The sequence below is a fragment of the Zonotrichia albicollis genome, chromosome 4 (assembly GCF_047830755.1).
Source record: "Zonotrichia albicollis isolate bZonAlb1 chromosome 4, bZonAlb1.hap1, whole genome shotgun sequence".
Lineage (NCBI taxonomy): Eukaryota > Metazoa > Chordata > Aves > Passeriformes > Passerellidae > Zonotrichia > Zonotrichia albicollis.
The window spans coordinates 30,137,524-30,152,286 of NC_133822.1; the positions used below are offsets into that span (position 1 = coordinate 30,137,524).

At 41.8% G+C, this 14,763-nt stretch overlaps 1 protein-coding gene across 1 annotated transcript; it reads left to right on the plus strand.

Moving 5' to 3' along the window:
* The first annotated feature begins 1,532 nt into the window (after window positions 1-1,532).
* Window positions 1,533-11,480, plus strand: HSP90B1 (heat shock protein 90 beta family member 1). The gene is made up of 18 exons (XM_074539271.1): window positions 1,533-1,694; window positions 2,153-2,252; window positions 2,834-2,975; window positions 3,068-3,184; window positions 3,557-3,888; window positions 4,831-4,942; window positions 5,634-5,750; window positions 6,333-6,449; window positions 7,160-7,297; window positions 7,385-7,462; window positions 7,547-7,612; window positions 7,864-8,133; window positions 8,339-8,584; window positions 8,863-8,999; window positions 9,387-9,465; window positions 9,562-9,717; window positions 10,258-10,356; window positions 11,217-11,480. The coding sequence occupies exons 1-18, from the start codon at window positions 1,646-1,648 to the stop codon at window positions 11,244-11,246; spliced, it is 2,385 nt and encodes a 794-aa protein (XP_074395372.1). The 5' UTR covers window positions 1,533-1,645; the 3' UTR covers window positions 11,247-11,480.
* Window positions 11,481-14,763: the final 3,283 nt, after the last annotated feature.

Here is a 14,763-nt window from a genome sequence, read left to right on the forward strand (position 1 = left end):
CTGATTCTCTCCCCCAGCCCAAGAGGAGGAGAGAGGAAGTAGCTGCACAGGACTTTGTGGCCGGGTGGGGTTAAAGCACGACATTTCATTAAGAAAAACCCAAAGATAGCCATTCTTTACTCCAATTCTTTACTGGAAAGAATTGGAGTAAAGTTCCATAAACATTAGTTATCAGGAGAACAGAAAGGTACAAGATTGAGTTTTAGAGTTTAAAAAAAAAAATCTATCTGGCCCATTGTATAACTAAAGATGATAAACATATTTTTGCCAAGACTTTCAGCTACTGATAAACAAGCTCTGTTTGTGAAATTGTCAACACAGTGAGGGCTTTTATTTTTTGCCTTGATCACTGCCGGTCAATCTCTTTCAAATACATTACTCTCCAAGTACAAAGTTCATCACGTGCAAGTTTGCTTTTTTGGTATTCGGTGGTTTTTTCCCCCAGTCTAGAGTTACACATGTAAGACGAAACAGGTGACTGGCACATGCAAGCCTGGGCAGACTTCTTCAGAGTGATGAGGGGGGTTGTAAGTTACTTCAAGTCGCTTATTAACATACGCTGTTAACAGCGGTGCATTGCAGAAGTTGCACAGGCTGCATTTCATGTCCCAAGCTGCAACCCCTGCCAGGGACACTGGAAATGCATGGGAAAGGTCTCTGGAGCAGCAGGGCTCCCTTTTAGCGTGCCACAGATCGCAATTGCCCTCACACTGACCGTGCCCTGCAGGGTGGCACTGGGGCGGCAGGTCCCGAGTCCCCTCACACCACAGGCGGCTGCTGGAGCCGCCACTCCCCGGGGAGAAGAGAGGGCCGCGGGCGGATAAACAAAGGCCCCCAAGGTAGGCTAAGGAGCGCTAATGAGCTCCCGGGAGAATGGCTGCCCTGACGAGCGCTGGAAACCGGAAGACAGAAACCTGCCGCACAAGGACAACAGCGGGGCCGGGAGGAGCACCCAGCCATGACAGGGGGCGCTACGGAACATCGACAGCGCGCACTACAGCTCCCGATATGCAATGCGCAGAAAGGCGCATGCGGCCCCCGGCGTTCCCGCCTCTACTCGGTGGGGCGGACAGCAGGACTCGTCAGCGCCTCCCTGCCCCTGCCGGCAGCTACGGCGGCCCGGGCCTGGCTCTGCTCCCGCTGCTCGGCCCAGCTGGTTATGACTCAAATCATTACTTTTAGCTCTTCTTGGCACTCGTGAGTGCCGCCGCGACCGGATGACAATCCCGGGCGTCCCCGGAAGCGGTCGGAGGCGATGTTTCGCGCTTTGTGCCGCCGTTAAACAGCGCGCATCGTTCATTGCAGTGCCGCGCGGGGCCACGCTGGCCACGCCCCCCCGCGCACGCCATTGGCCGAGCGCTGCTCCGCCCGCCAATGGGCGCCGGCCACGCTCCGACAGCAGGAAACCGCACATGGAAAGTTACGATTGGCGGCGCCAGCCGAAAGCCCCGCCTTTCAAAGCTCTCCATTGGCTGCGTGTTTGGCGTGGTGCGCTGCTATTGGGCCGAGTGGCGCGGTCCCCCCCACCCGGGGGTTGATAAGGCGGAGGGGGAGAGCTGCGGGTGGTCCAGTAGAATTGGTGGCTGCGCGGGACGGATTCCGGGGCGGCGGCGTCGGGAGCTCTTCTCTTGTCACTGCGGCCGCCATGAAGTCGGTCTGGGGGCTCGCTCTGGCGTGTGTGCTGCTCCTGGCCGGTGAGCGCCTGCGGGTTTCTAGAAGGTTCTGGCGGAGGGGTGTCCTGGTCCCGGCCAACAGGCCCAACCCCCCCCCCCCCCCCCCCCCCCGCTGTTTGCTGGGTTGAAGGGGACGAAGGCCGCTGAGGGGCGGTGGGGTCTCCGGCGGGACCCCTCAGTCTGCCCCACGGGGAGGGAAGCGATGCTCGAGTCCTCTCATGCCCTGCCCGGGCCTGGCCCTCTCCGGAGATGGGGCGGCGGGGGGAGGGGGCTGCGCCACTCTTGCGCTATCACGGACGAGGGTAGGAGGAGGCCTCCCCTGCCCATCTCCCGTGTCTCCGGTTGGGCTGAACTCTCCTAGGGAGGGGGATTCGAGGGGCAGCGCTGAGCCTGAAGGCGTGGGGAGGGGTAAGCGAAGAAGTTGGGCAGTGCGTAGTGTGGGGATCGGGCTCAGAGCGCTGGTTTCCTTGTTTTCCCAGTGTCGGTCAGAGCCGATGAGGTGGATGTGGATGGGACTGTGGAAGATGACTTGGGCAAAAGCAGGGAAGGGTCTCGAACGGATGATGAAGTTGTTCAGAGGTTGGTACCCGGGGCGCTCTGATTTTGAATGGGTCAGTTTGAGCACCAGTAATGCGTCAAGTAAGGGGTGAACGCTGTTCGAAAGAGAGACCTAGTCAGCTGGGGGAAATAAAGCGTTCCTGTCAAGACTGTTTCCTTCTAAATAAAAATGAGCTTGAGAACTTGGATTCAGAAAACTTCAACTTGTTTTTATAGAGTATCGATAACTGTTAATTTGGGTTTTCTCTTGCACATCATAAATCATGTCATTTTAGTGCCTGTGGATGAAATAGCCCTGTGCCCATGAAATGCCTCACCCCTGTGAGGTGTACCACATGCTGAGGATTGCAGTAGCTTTAAGACTACCAGTATTATTCCCTGAATATTTTATTAAAAAAGTGTTACTTGCAAGCATGAATTTTCAGTCAAGTTTTTGGATTATGGTAATGTAGTTGAGGATTGCTGCTCTTGCACTTGACTCATGTGATCATGTAATTTTGTACTGCATCAGTAGTTAAGTGTTATTGCTGCTGCTTCGTGATTAAATTAGTCTTGCTGTTTGTGGACGGGACTCCTTGATAGGTTTTTCACTGTCTTAACAGAGAGGAAGAAGCTATCCAGCTAGATGGCCTAAATGCATCCCAGATCAAAGAAATCAGAGAAAAATCTGAGAAGTTTGCATTTCAAGCAGAAGTGAACAGAATGATGAAGCTAATTATCAATTCTTTATATAAAAATAAAGAGGTTAGTGCCTTCATCTTCATATCATGTTAGAATTTCGGGAGGTGTGTGTCTGTTTCTCTCCTGCCATTCCTGACTACTGGTTCCTATTTCAGATTTTCCTGCGGGAACTTATTTCAAATGCATCAGATGCTTTAGATAAGATACGGTTGATATCGTTAACTGATGAAAATGCTCTTGCTGGCAATGAGGAACTTACAGTCAAAATCAAGGTAAGAAGGATTAGATACAAACGTACCTTTTCAGGAAGTGGTGGAAGAATGTAAAAATACACTCCATCATTAAATTTCTTTTTTTAGCTTAATACTGATGCAAATACAAACTAGGACCACATGAGGACCCTTGCAATTAACTCTACCAAAGACTACTCCTCTTCTAGTGGTAAAGATATGTTTCTGGTTTTATAAAGAGCAGCTGAAGTATTGGACTGCTTTGAAGGAGAGTCTTCCTCATTTCTATAGTTACTGCAGATTCACTTTACTGTAGCTAGTCATATTTGAATACCTACTATGTACCAAGTTTCTTTGGCATGTACTAAAAATCACAGTGAAGTCAAACTGCGTTTTTGTCTTTATTTTTTTCAGTGTGATAAAGAGAAGAACATGCTTCATGTTACAGACACGGGTATTGGCATGACAAAGGAGGAGTTAGTTAAAAACCTGGGTACCATTGCAAAGTCTGGTACGAGTGAATTCTTAAACAAGATGACTGAAATGCAGGATGATAGCCAGTCAACATCTGAGTTAATTGGCCAGTTTGGTGTTGGCTTTTATTCTGCTTTCTTAGTAGCAGACAGAGTTATTGTAACATCAAAACACAACAATGATACTCAGCATATTTGGGAGTCAGATTCAAATGAATTCTCTGTGATCAATGACCCAAGAGGGAACACCTTAGGACGTGGCACAACCATAACGTAAGTATTAAGTTTCTTTAGTCTTAAAATAAAAAAGGTTGTGTGGGTACACTTTGCTTACTGGAATAAGTGAGTGACTTTAGCTTTGTGACTGATTGACTTCTTGTAATACGCTTTATTCAGTTTAATAGAAATATGCAAAATACAAACTGCATCCAAAAATAAATGTAGTAATGTAGTTTATGTTCTGTTAGATGAGCTAACAAAGATGTGAATGTCTTTACAACTGTCAGCAAGTAATTCCAGACAGTTCAGCTCCCTTCAGGCTCATTCAGTCACTCAGCATAATTCTGGCCTGGCAAAACCTATACAGGGGCTGTAGAGCTTTGCTTGGAATCTGGCTGCTGTTTATATATCAGTGAGGCTGGTCTGATGCAAGGTTCAAACTGGAGGTAGTTTGCTAGTCCTATTCTCTTTGCTTTCATGAGTAGGTAAATTTATTTGGCCTGGATTTAGAGGATGTCCTTCTGGAGGAGGCACTCAGTGTAAAAAAGTTGATCTTGATGCTCTAGTTTTGAAGTACAGCCCATGGGGGTGCATCAAGATCCTGATAAGTATCAATATGATTTGATGTTTTCATTTAAACTTTTGAATATTGTGTTCTGCCTCAGTCAGTGAAAGCAATTGCTGGTTGAGTAAGAATTGCGTTTTTTAAGAACTATTTGGAGCTGAACTAATAAAAAAGCTCACTTGCATAAATCTGAATTGCTATGGCTGCAGCAAAAATCACAGATTGTTCTGAGCTGGGATCCACAGTGATCATCAAGTCCAGCTCTTAAATGAATGATCCCGTATGTTGATCAACCCTCACTGTTGGTTATTAGCACCATGCTCTGGCTCAGTTGGTCAGTCTCAGAGGCATAAGAAATGTATATTCTGCTATAAAACTGTCAAATACTTGTCCAGCACTTAAAGGGTTTGGTTTGGTTTTTTTTTCTTAAGCCTTGTCTTGAAGGAGGAAGCATCTGATTACCTTGAGCTGGACACAGTTAAAAATCTAGTGAAGAAATACTCCCAGTTCATAAACTTCCCCATATATGTGTGGAGCAGCAAGGTAAGTGTATTTAACTGAGCGTTGTTCAGTGTAAGGTTTGGTTAAGATCTTCATGGCCAGATCTTTCATGAAGGCTGAGGGCCTGCCATAGAGCTGCTTCTTGTGCAGTTTCTAAAACTCTTCTGTTCCTGACTCTTTTGGCTACTATTTTACTAGGGAGTTTTCTTTTGTTTGTTAGTTTTTTTTTCAAATGCTGGTCTGTTGCTAAAATCACAAACTTGATAGGAACTTAGTTTTATTCTGATTCAAACAATTTTACCAAAGAAAAAACACTGCTAATTAATAATAAGGATCTTTGTTCCACTGACTTTGGTAGATGGAAACTCTGTTAAGTTTTCAAGCAGAGCCATAGCTAGATACCCTTCTATAAGAAACAGGGCAGTGTCTTAGATTTTAAGCTTGTTGTGATGTTTTCTTAGTGTAGCACCAACTTAAAATCCACCAAGTCTCTGATAAGCATTATGTGTAAAGCATTGAGAAACTTAGAGTGTGGTGATCTCCCAGTGTATTGAAGGGAAGTATGTATTAATGAAAAAGTAACTGAAAAATATTAGCTGTAGAAAAGTTTGCTACAGACAAGTAGCAGAAATCAGGCTAATGCTGGATAAGATTAAACTGTTTGACAGAATACAACAACATACCTGGTAGGAAGTCAAGGTCTTCAAATCTCCAACTGTGGTTGTCTCTTTAGACAGAGACTGTTGAAGAACCCATTGAAGAGGAGGAAGCAAAGGAGAAAGAAGAAGAAACAGATGATGAAGCAGCAGTTGAAGAAGAGGAGGAAGAAAAGAAACCAAAAACTAAGAAGGTGAGCTTTGTTAGCCTTGGTGTCTTGTAGCTCACGTCAGATAGTAATTTTCCTAGGTAGTCTTGCAGAGGTGCATTTCAGTAGTGTGTACTTTCAAGGAGCAAATCCTTTTAAAGTGAGATGGTAGGAGAGAAGGTTTTAAATGAAACAGACTAGGTAGAAGTCAGGCAGATGATTGGCAGTAGCCTTGTGAAGCTGTGGTCACAGCTAATTATAAGTACTTGCATGAATTGCTGGAAATGGTAGTGGAATTCTGTAACCTGATGCTGTTGATAAGTTTAAATTTAAACATACTCTGCTGGGAAGATTTTTCCAGAGTAACATTAGAACAGAAGTGCTGGTGCTTAGTGAATGTGTTAAATGAACATGGAACACACTACATTGTAGACTAAAGTTTTGTTCCCATGTGTTGCACTAGTGTGTATGCTTAAAATGAGAATGTCCAGGTCATTGCATAATTTTGAGAGCATGTTTGGGATTTTTACATGCTATTTTATGTTTTGCTTCAGTGGAGTACATTTAATTGGCCTAACCTGAAGTAAAGAATGAGTCTTTTTAATACTATTGTGTTTATTTACCTAGGTTGAAAAGACTGTCTGGGATTGGGAGCTCATGAATGACATAAAACCAATCTGGCAGAGACCATCCAAAGAAGTTGAAGAAGATGAATACAAAGCTTTTTACAAAACCTTTTCCAAGGTAAGCTCTGGGCTTCAAGATAATTCCAAAGCAAGAGGCTTGATATAGTATCTCTTGCTATGTAAATAAAACTAAGTGCTTATAGAATGGGTTATTTCAGAAGAATTAATTAGTTGTCATCAGTAGATGGAACTGCAGAGAGCTTGGAAGGTATAACATCTCAGTCAGGAATTAATCTTTTTTCCAGAGAGAAGATACTGCCATCTGAGTGTTGATTAGTCTAGGTTTGTGTATTATGTTGCAGCTCATGGGGAGCTTACTGATGTGTTTAAATGTTACAGGGAAATTTGTATTTAGTCTGAGAGTTGTGCTGTTTGTTGCATGTGGTGGAAGAAAGAAGGAGACAGTTTCTTAGAAGTGTTGTCTTTGTATCATACAGTGTAACGTGCAACTTGAGAGTATCTTAACTGTGGTATGATGATAACACTATTGGTTATTGTCCTGTTGGTAACTTTTTCGTGACTAGCTTATTAAAATCCAGCAAAACTTGGGAGAGGTCTCCAGGAGGGTTACTTAGGAAAGCTATTTTTACATGAGTAACTCAGCTCTTGTAACTTAAACTTCTGTCTCCATGATACTCTTCCAAACATAGCTACTTGGATTAGTTGTAAAATAATTGCACTTATTTGCCAAACTCTTTCTTATTATTGGAAACTTATTAATTCACTGTTATTTTCCCCATGTTAATTGAAAGTGTTTTCTCTTCACAGGAACATGATGACCCGATGGCATACATCCACTTCACTGCTGAAGGGGAAGTCACTTTCAAATCCATCTTGTTTGTTCCTAATTCTGCTCCACGTGGACTGTTTGATGAATATGGATCCAAAAAAAGTGATTTCATTAAGGTAGGACAGAAAAGTGTGTGGGTATGGTTTTGTGGAAAAGCAAAAACCCCTAAAGTAACTTGGGTGCTCTCTGCTCTTGTAATTTAGCTGTATGTTCGAAGAGTGTTCATCACTGATGACTTTCATGACATGATGCCCAAGTATCTTAACTTTGTTAAGGGTGTTGTAAGTATTATAAATATTACTTTTATTTTTTTTTTTTAGCCTCAGATACTGTCAGATATACTGAAAATTTTGTTTCTTAATTAGGTGGATTCTGATGATCTTCCTTTGAATGTATCCCGTGAAACTCTTCAGCAGCATAAATTGTTAAAGGTAAGCTAATTGGTTTTAAATTCCTTCATTGTAAGCACAACAGCAGCAAAGTTTAGGAGACTTAATAGCTTGATGAATTTTGTTGCATGGCTCTGAAATTAATGTGAAGGAAATTCAGTTATTGCTGTTTACAGATTACTTGTCTATTTAAGATCAGGGATACAAAGTGGAATTTGTATTGAAGTAAGGTTGCATTGAGGGCTATTCAAGACACTTATTGTTGTAACTCAGTATTACTGCTTTTTTTTTAGGTGATCAGAAAGAAACTTGTTCGCAAAACTCTTGATATGATCAAGAAAATTGCAGAGGAAAAATACAACGACACATTCTGGAAAGAGTTTGGCACTAATGTGAAGCTTGGTGTTATTGAGGATCACTCCAATCGTACCCGGCTCGCTAAACTTCTGCGCTTCCAGTCGTCTCATCATGAAAGTAACCTCACAAGCCTTGATCAGTATGTGGAAAGAATGAAAGAGAAGCAAGACAAAATCTATTTCATGGCTGGTGCCAGCAGAAAGGAGGTGTGTAAGAGTGAAAGAGGGAAGGAGTACAGTATATTATAGCTTGTCATCTTAGTACCATAGATGTTATGAGTTGTCTATTTACTGTAAATGTGGAGACTCTATATTTATGTTACTACTGCAGTATTTGCCAGATAGTTGTACAGGTTTTCGTAGCTGCTATTACAAATGCAATTAAACTCATGTCTTAAATGTTTCATCCTAGGCTGAGTCCTCACCATTTGTTGAGCGTTTGCTGAAAAAGGGCTATGAAGTGATCTATCTGACTGAACCTGTAGATGAATACTGTATTCAGGCTTTGCCAGAGTTCGATGGCAAGAGGTTTCAGAATGTAGCAAAAGAAGGAGTTAAGTTTGAAGAAAGTGAAAAGTCTAAAGAGAGTCGGGAAGCCTTGGAAAAGGAATTTGAGCCCCTCTTAAACTGGATGAAAGACAAAGCTCTCAAAGACAAGGTAAAATATTGTGTTATATGTAGTGATTATTTTTGTCATACTTGCTACAACATACCTTGCAGATTATTTGAGCACAGACTTGACAGTAACTTCTCTGTCTTCATGGGTGAATCTTTATGGATAACATCATTATTCAGGAAGATAAAGAGTTAGAATGTCACCTTAGACATTTTTCAGAGATTCTTTTGACAAGGAAGTGCAAGTTATTTACTTTATTAAGTATAAGCTATTAGCTTTGAGAACTAACATTAGGGTGTTTTGGGGTTTTTTCTTTACAGATTGAGAAAGCTGTGTTATCTCAACGTTTAACCCAATCTCCATGTGCTCTTGTGGCTAGTCAGTATGGATGGTCTGGTAACATGGAGAGAATCATGAAGGCTCAAGCTTACCAGACTGGGAAGGATATATCTACAAAGTAAGCTTCCAGTACTGTAGTAGCAGACAAGAAATGGCTTGGTGTGCCTAGTAACAAGCTTCTGCCCAGTTCAAACGATCCTGGGTGTTTTTAAGGTCATTTTACAACCAAGTTAGTCTCCATTATAGCCTTAAATTGTTATTTTCAAGCCCAGTATGTAAAACTGCCTGGTGAGCAAGACTCATTGGTGGCATGTGGTATCTGCCATTTGTTGGCAAAAGAAGATGAACTTAGTAACTGGAATGCTTTTTTATAGTTGCACCAGTATTAAAGGAGGGGGGGATTTCACTTGTTACTGTGACTGTAACCAGTGTATGTAGATTTAAACATCTCATTGGGTCCTGCATTTTGAAACTTAGCACTTAGTGCTGTAATTTCTCTTCTCAGTTATTATGCCAGCCAAAAGAAGACATTTGAAATTAACCCCAGGCATCCACTGATCAAGGATATGCTGAGGAGGGTCAAGGTAAATAAATACAGTAGTGAAACATTGGCTGACTTGGCTGCATACAACCTGCTTTAACAGGTCTCTCTTGATTTTTCTGGTGTTCTTCCATGTTAGGAAAATGAAGATGACAAAACTCTTTCAGATCTTGCAGTGGTATTGTTTGAAACTGCAACTCTGAGATCAGGATATATGTTGCCGGACACTAAGGAATATGGGGACAGAATAGAAAGGATGCTTCGTTTGAGTTTAAACATTGACCTGGATGCAAAGGTTAGTTTGTCTTCCACTTGGACTGATAATTGACCTACTGTTGCTCCATCTTAAAAAGTGCAGCTGCTTCATTCACTTGCATAAAATGAAATGTATCCAGCTTCCTGCAGTTAAGTGGGCCACCAAAAGTCCAGCCATGAATCTGTACTTAAAGCTCATGTTCTCCTTCCTTGCTCTTTGTAGCTGCTTGAGATTCTGCTATTTCATTATGCTTCTTAAGCATATTCCTGTCCTTAGTCAAGTGCTGGCTCTACAGGAGTAAACTAGGCACACAGGCCTTTGGCTCCCATCTCTATAATGAGGAGAAATTTCTAAGTGGGTACAAGTAATACAGGTTCTCCTAATGCTGTGCAAGAACTTCTGCTGGCTGTTTTGCTGGAGTGGAGCAGTGCTGAACAGATTTTACTTTTTCTTTCAGGTAGCTGGTGGCAAATGTTAGGAAATAATAGTGAATACTTACATAGCCTGTATTTAGCTAGTGCACAACTAATTAAACAACCTAAGCAAGTAAAGCAAATTGCTTGTGACCTTTGTGTGCAGGTGGATGAGGAACCTGAAGAGCCTGAAGATGCAGCTGAGGAGGCAGAGCAGGATGAAGAGGAACTGGATGCTGATGCTGAGGACAGTGATACACAGAAGGTAGGGTCTCAGGTTTGATGCTTTCTTGCCAATATTTATGTGCACCTTAATCTGTGGGTGCTACCTGGGAATAAAGTTCACTTTGCCTTTCATGACACTAGATTTTAGTGTCAGGTGTTCCAGGCTTTTCTTGGAGGGGGAAGAAAACTGCAGAACAAGTTTATTATTAAACTAGTATTTTGAAAAGATGACACTGAGGTATGTTCAAAGCTGGAGCTGAGTTAAGCTTTAGAGATGGTAATGGTGCCCTGTGGCAAGAAAAGGGTAGCAAATCCTCTAGTAAAGATAATTATCCATGGCATTTCCACAGCTTGTGGGCAGAAACATGAACAGTTGTTTGTAATTGTGTAATTTTAAATGCTTATAATACAGGCTTGGAACAACATTCCAGACAATACCATTGCTTCTGAACAGTTCACCTGTCATGTGAAGTCAGCCTTCACTTAGCTCATGGCTGCAGTTTTAATTATGTCTTGATGATATGCTGAACTCTTCTAATACCATAGCTTCTTGATAGTACTAACTTGTAAAGTTGCTATGAGGTCCCAACTGGGCCTGCTTTCTTGGGTTGCTTTTTGAAGAGACCTGCAAAATGATACCCTGTGACTAGTGCAAATATATAGATTACAGCAATGTAATTTCCTACTCTTAAATGTCAGATTAGGTAAGAATAAATTTGAGAAACAGTATTTATTGTACTATACCTACTTAATTTTGATGCCACTGCTGTTATGTTTGCATAGCAGGATAATCTAATGTGCAGTGACAATAATAAAAAATTCTGTTCTTCTGGGGCAGTTCTTGTAACCTTTATCCACTTTCCAAAAGTAATATTCTAATTCTCTTTTTTGTCTTCACAGGAATCCACAGATGTGAAAGATGAACTGTAAACTACACTCAACTACTGTCCTGCATTGGGGGGTTAGGAGGGAATATGAATTAGATTGTTTTGTTTTTTTCCACTGTAAAATGTTGATGGGTGGTATGGGGTTTTAAGGGTAAAGGAGATCTTTTTTTTTAAGTTCACTTTTCTAAAAACATTCCTCATGAATGTAAATTTGTATTATTTAACTGACATGGTGTCAAATCTTGTCATGTACAAAATAAAATGTTCCCAAACACCACCAACTCTAAGTGTATACATAGCAAGCTGATTTTGTGGGCTGGCAGAAAGAAATGAAGGTATGGTCCTGGGTGTTCAGGTCCTCTGTGCAAACAGGCTGTTTGTTGGCAATACTTGGGCCTTCCTACGCTAGCACAGCCACACCTACTTGTCGCATCTGCCTGTGGCTGGGATTTATATTTCCAAACCTGCTGTGCTGCTTAAATACAAATACACCTGGGAACTGAGAGCTGTACTGAACTTGCTAATTGAAATAAGACTTTGAGTTAGGTATCTCCTGCAAGCCTGAGAAAGAGGAGATTGGATGTTTAAAAATAGCATTGGAAATGAAGCTGACAGCTTGTGCTGGATTCTGACTTGACTCCATAGGATAGGCAGCAGGAGCTTTACAGATGAGGGGAGGAAAAAACATTTCCTTTCACTTACTATGTGGACAACTACCACCAGAACTGTCTTACTACCTATGAGCTGGTACCATCCTGCATGGCACTTAGAAACCCTGCCTTTGACTTGTGTAGCTACAGCAGTTCTGTTTTCTACAAGCTTTTTTAAAGGTGGAAGTTCTTTTCACATACTCTTAATGCTGTTACTCCTAAATGTTTTCACTCTTGGTCTCTTATGGCAAAGCATTGTAGTTAATGTTACTGAAGCTAAATCTGGTTAGTTTTAGACATGTTGAGCTTCCAGTCATTATGTTAGCTTTATGTAGTGGTTGGATGTAGCACTACATTTTTTCAGTAGTGCCTCTACTTGAAAACATCTTCACAGACTTGGTAGAAAGTGTTTACAGTGAGGATTTGGGTTTTTTTTTTTTTTTTTTTTCTCCTTCTGTGGAAGAAGGATTAGGAGTGGTGCTTCTGCACAGTGATTCTACTTAAGAACCAATCTTTTCTTTTTTGTTAACAGAAGTTCTTAGAAGTTACAAGTTTCTGCAGCCTGAGGCAAGAAAAGCTTTCTTACTGGGTGAGGGCACTAAACACTGACCTGAAGCACTTGCTTTCCATTTACTAGGCTTCTGTATTGCCCAAAATATGCCATGTATGAGTGTGATTGTTGTGTCAGGATTTTAGAGTTGAAGTCTGAGATGTCAAGGAAAGGGAGCTTAGTTTGGGGGGGGGGAGTTCTGAAGGGAGTCTGGGGGGGGTGGGGGGCTCTGGTTTCTTCTCACTGCAGTGGTATCCTAGACAAAAGCCTTTTTGTTACTGGCCCGGCCTGAGTGGTCTAACACGAGTTTCAGCAGCTGGCACTGTCAGTTTTAGAAGCAGCCTTTAGCACTGTTACTAAAGGGCAGAAAGGGCCTATCCCCTTACTTTAGGAGTGAAACTTTGTGCTCTGTAGCAATCAACCTCCTAAAGTATCACTTATTTTCAGTGATACACTCAGAAATGTATCATTGCTACCTACATCTCTCCATTTGACATCTGAGTTAACAAAGGTTGCTCCCACCTCCTGTATGATTCGGAAGTTTAGTTTGCCTAACAAACTAAAGGGGAAGGGTGGCCTCCAGTATTTTTAATCTGTAAGTTACTTGGAGATTTAAGCAAACCTAGTTCTGTTGTATAGCTGAAATTCTCATTGCTTTGGTTGGTTTGAGGGTGATAAAACTGATTAAATTTCAGAAATAATAAAGAGCATACTTGAGAGTTATGCTTTCTGCTTCTTCATATACTCCAGCTGAGAATATCATGTGCAACATAGCTGTGGTCCAGCGGCTTTCTCTACAAGCTGCTGTGACAAGTGTTTTCTATTAATAAGCACAATCACTTCTAAGTTGCCTTTTTTTTTTTTTTTTTTTGTCAGCTCTGAAGCAAAATGGTGGCAGTAGTGGAAGTGTCACTCAGCACTGTTTCTTTCAGTGCTGCAGTTATGCTGATTCTGGGGCTGTCACCTCTGCTGTTGAAACTTGGTGCATTGTCAGCTTTGCAATTCTGAGATGGGCACTAATGAGGACATTTCCCTCAGTGCTAGAAAAGGCAGAGCTTCCTGTTGCTCAGTTTCTAGTAGCAGCAGGATACACTTAGAAATCCTAGCCTAATTAGTAGAAGCTTCCCTCTGCAGCCTTAAGATCTGGAAAACCTTTAGAAAATAGAGAAAAATGCATCTTGCATGTCAGAAATCAACAACATAAGAGGTGATAATCTGACAAAGTGCGAGGGCTGGTGAATGCTGGCTTGTTAAAAGGGTCATCAAAAAACTGCTGTTCATGCCCCAGTTAGAACAGAAACAAAATACTGAACTGTCTCATTTTCTCTCCAATAAACTTTATCTTCTGCTGAACTAGAAGGCTAACAATCTCAGCTTTGTTTAGGTGCAGTAAAGGAAAAAGTCTTTTCACTGGAAGTCGATCTATTAAGATTTTTTCATTGATAGATTTTGTTTGGGCTTAACATCTGTGTTTTACCAGAGCCTTTCTCTCACTGCCTGCTGTCATTAATAAAGATGCCTGAGAGGATGTGATTTAGTTATTTAAAAAGTGCACACATGGGCATACAAGAGCAGGAGGGGAGCTCATCCCACCAATAGCTGTAAAACTTGGTGAGAGCAGACACATACACATGCATAAGAACTATAAACCTTTTTTCCTAGGAAAACACTCCAGCTGCCATAGGCACAAATAAAATAATAGCTTCATAGCAAGAACTGATGTAAATGTAGCACTTTCTGTGATAATTTCTGGATCCCTCTGCTTTTACAAGACTTCCAAGTACTTTGGCAGTAGGAATTAGGGAGCTTTTTTGTTTCCTTACCGGGTAATGTGTCAGACTGTGTTTTTACATGTTAAACTTAAGGGACAACTGAGGATGAAGTCTGTGCTTTGTCCTGGCACCTTTCTCAAGTAAAACAATCCCAAACTTCCCAAGCTCTATGTACCATTCAAAACTGGGTTGTTGAGCCACCTTCACAGGATGGTGACTGAATCGTAAAGTTCCTGGTGCAAGAGTATTGTGGTGATTCTATTTCCAAACTGAAAGCAATGCTGCTTCAGTCATTGATAAACCTGCACTTTCTATTTCAGAGTTTTGCATATTTACAGCTATCAAAAGCAACCATAGACAGATGAAGATGCCCAAATGGAGCAAAAACAAATCGGATCTCAGTGTAATCTGCCCCATTTTAACTGAATGACCAAATGGTAAGATTCCAGCCTTACAGTGGACCAAAGCAGATTTCCTGTCAGTGATACATCTGTGTCATGGTTTGATGTCTTATTCTGAAGTATACTTAAAATGTAATCCAGATTTATGAACTCACAAGCATTTTGGCACACAACTGATGGGACACCA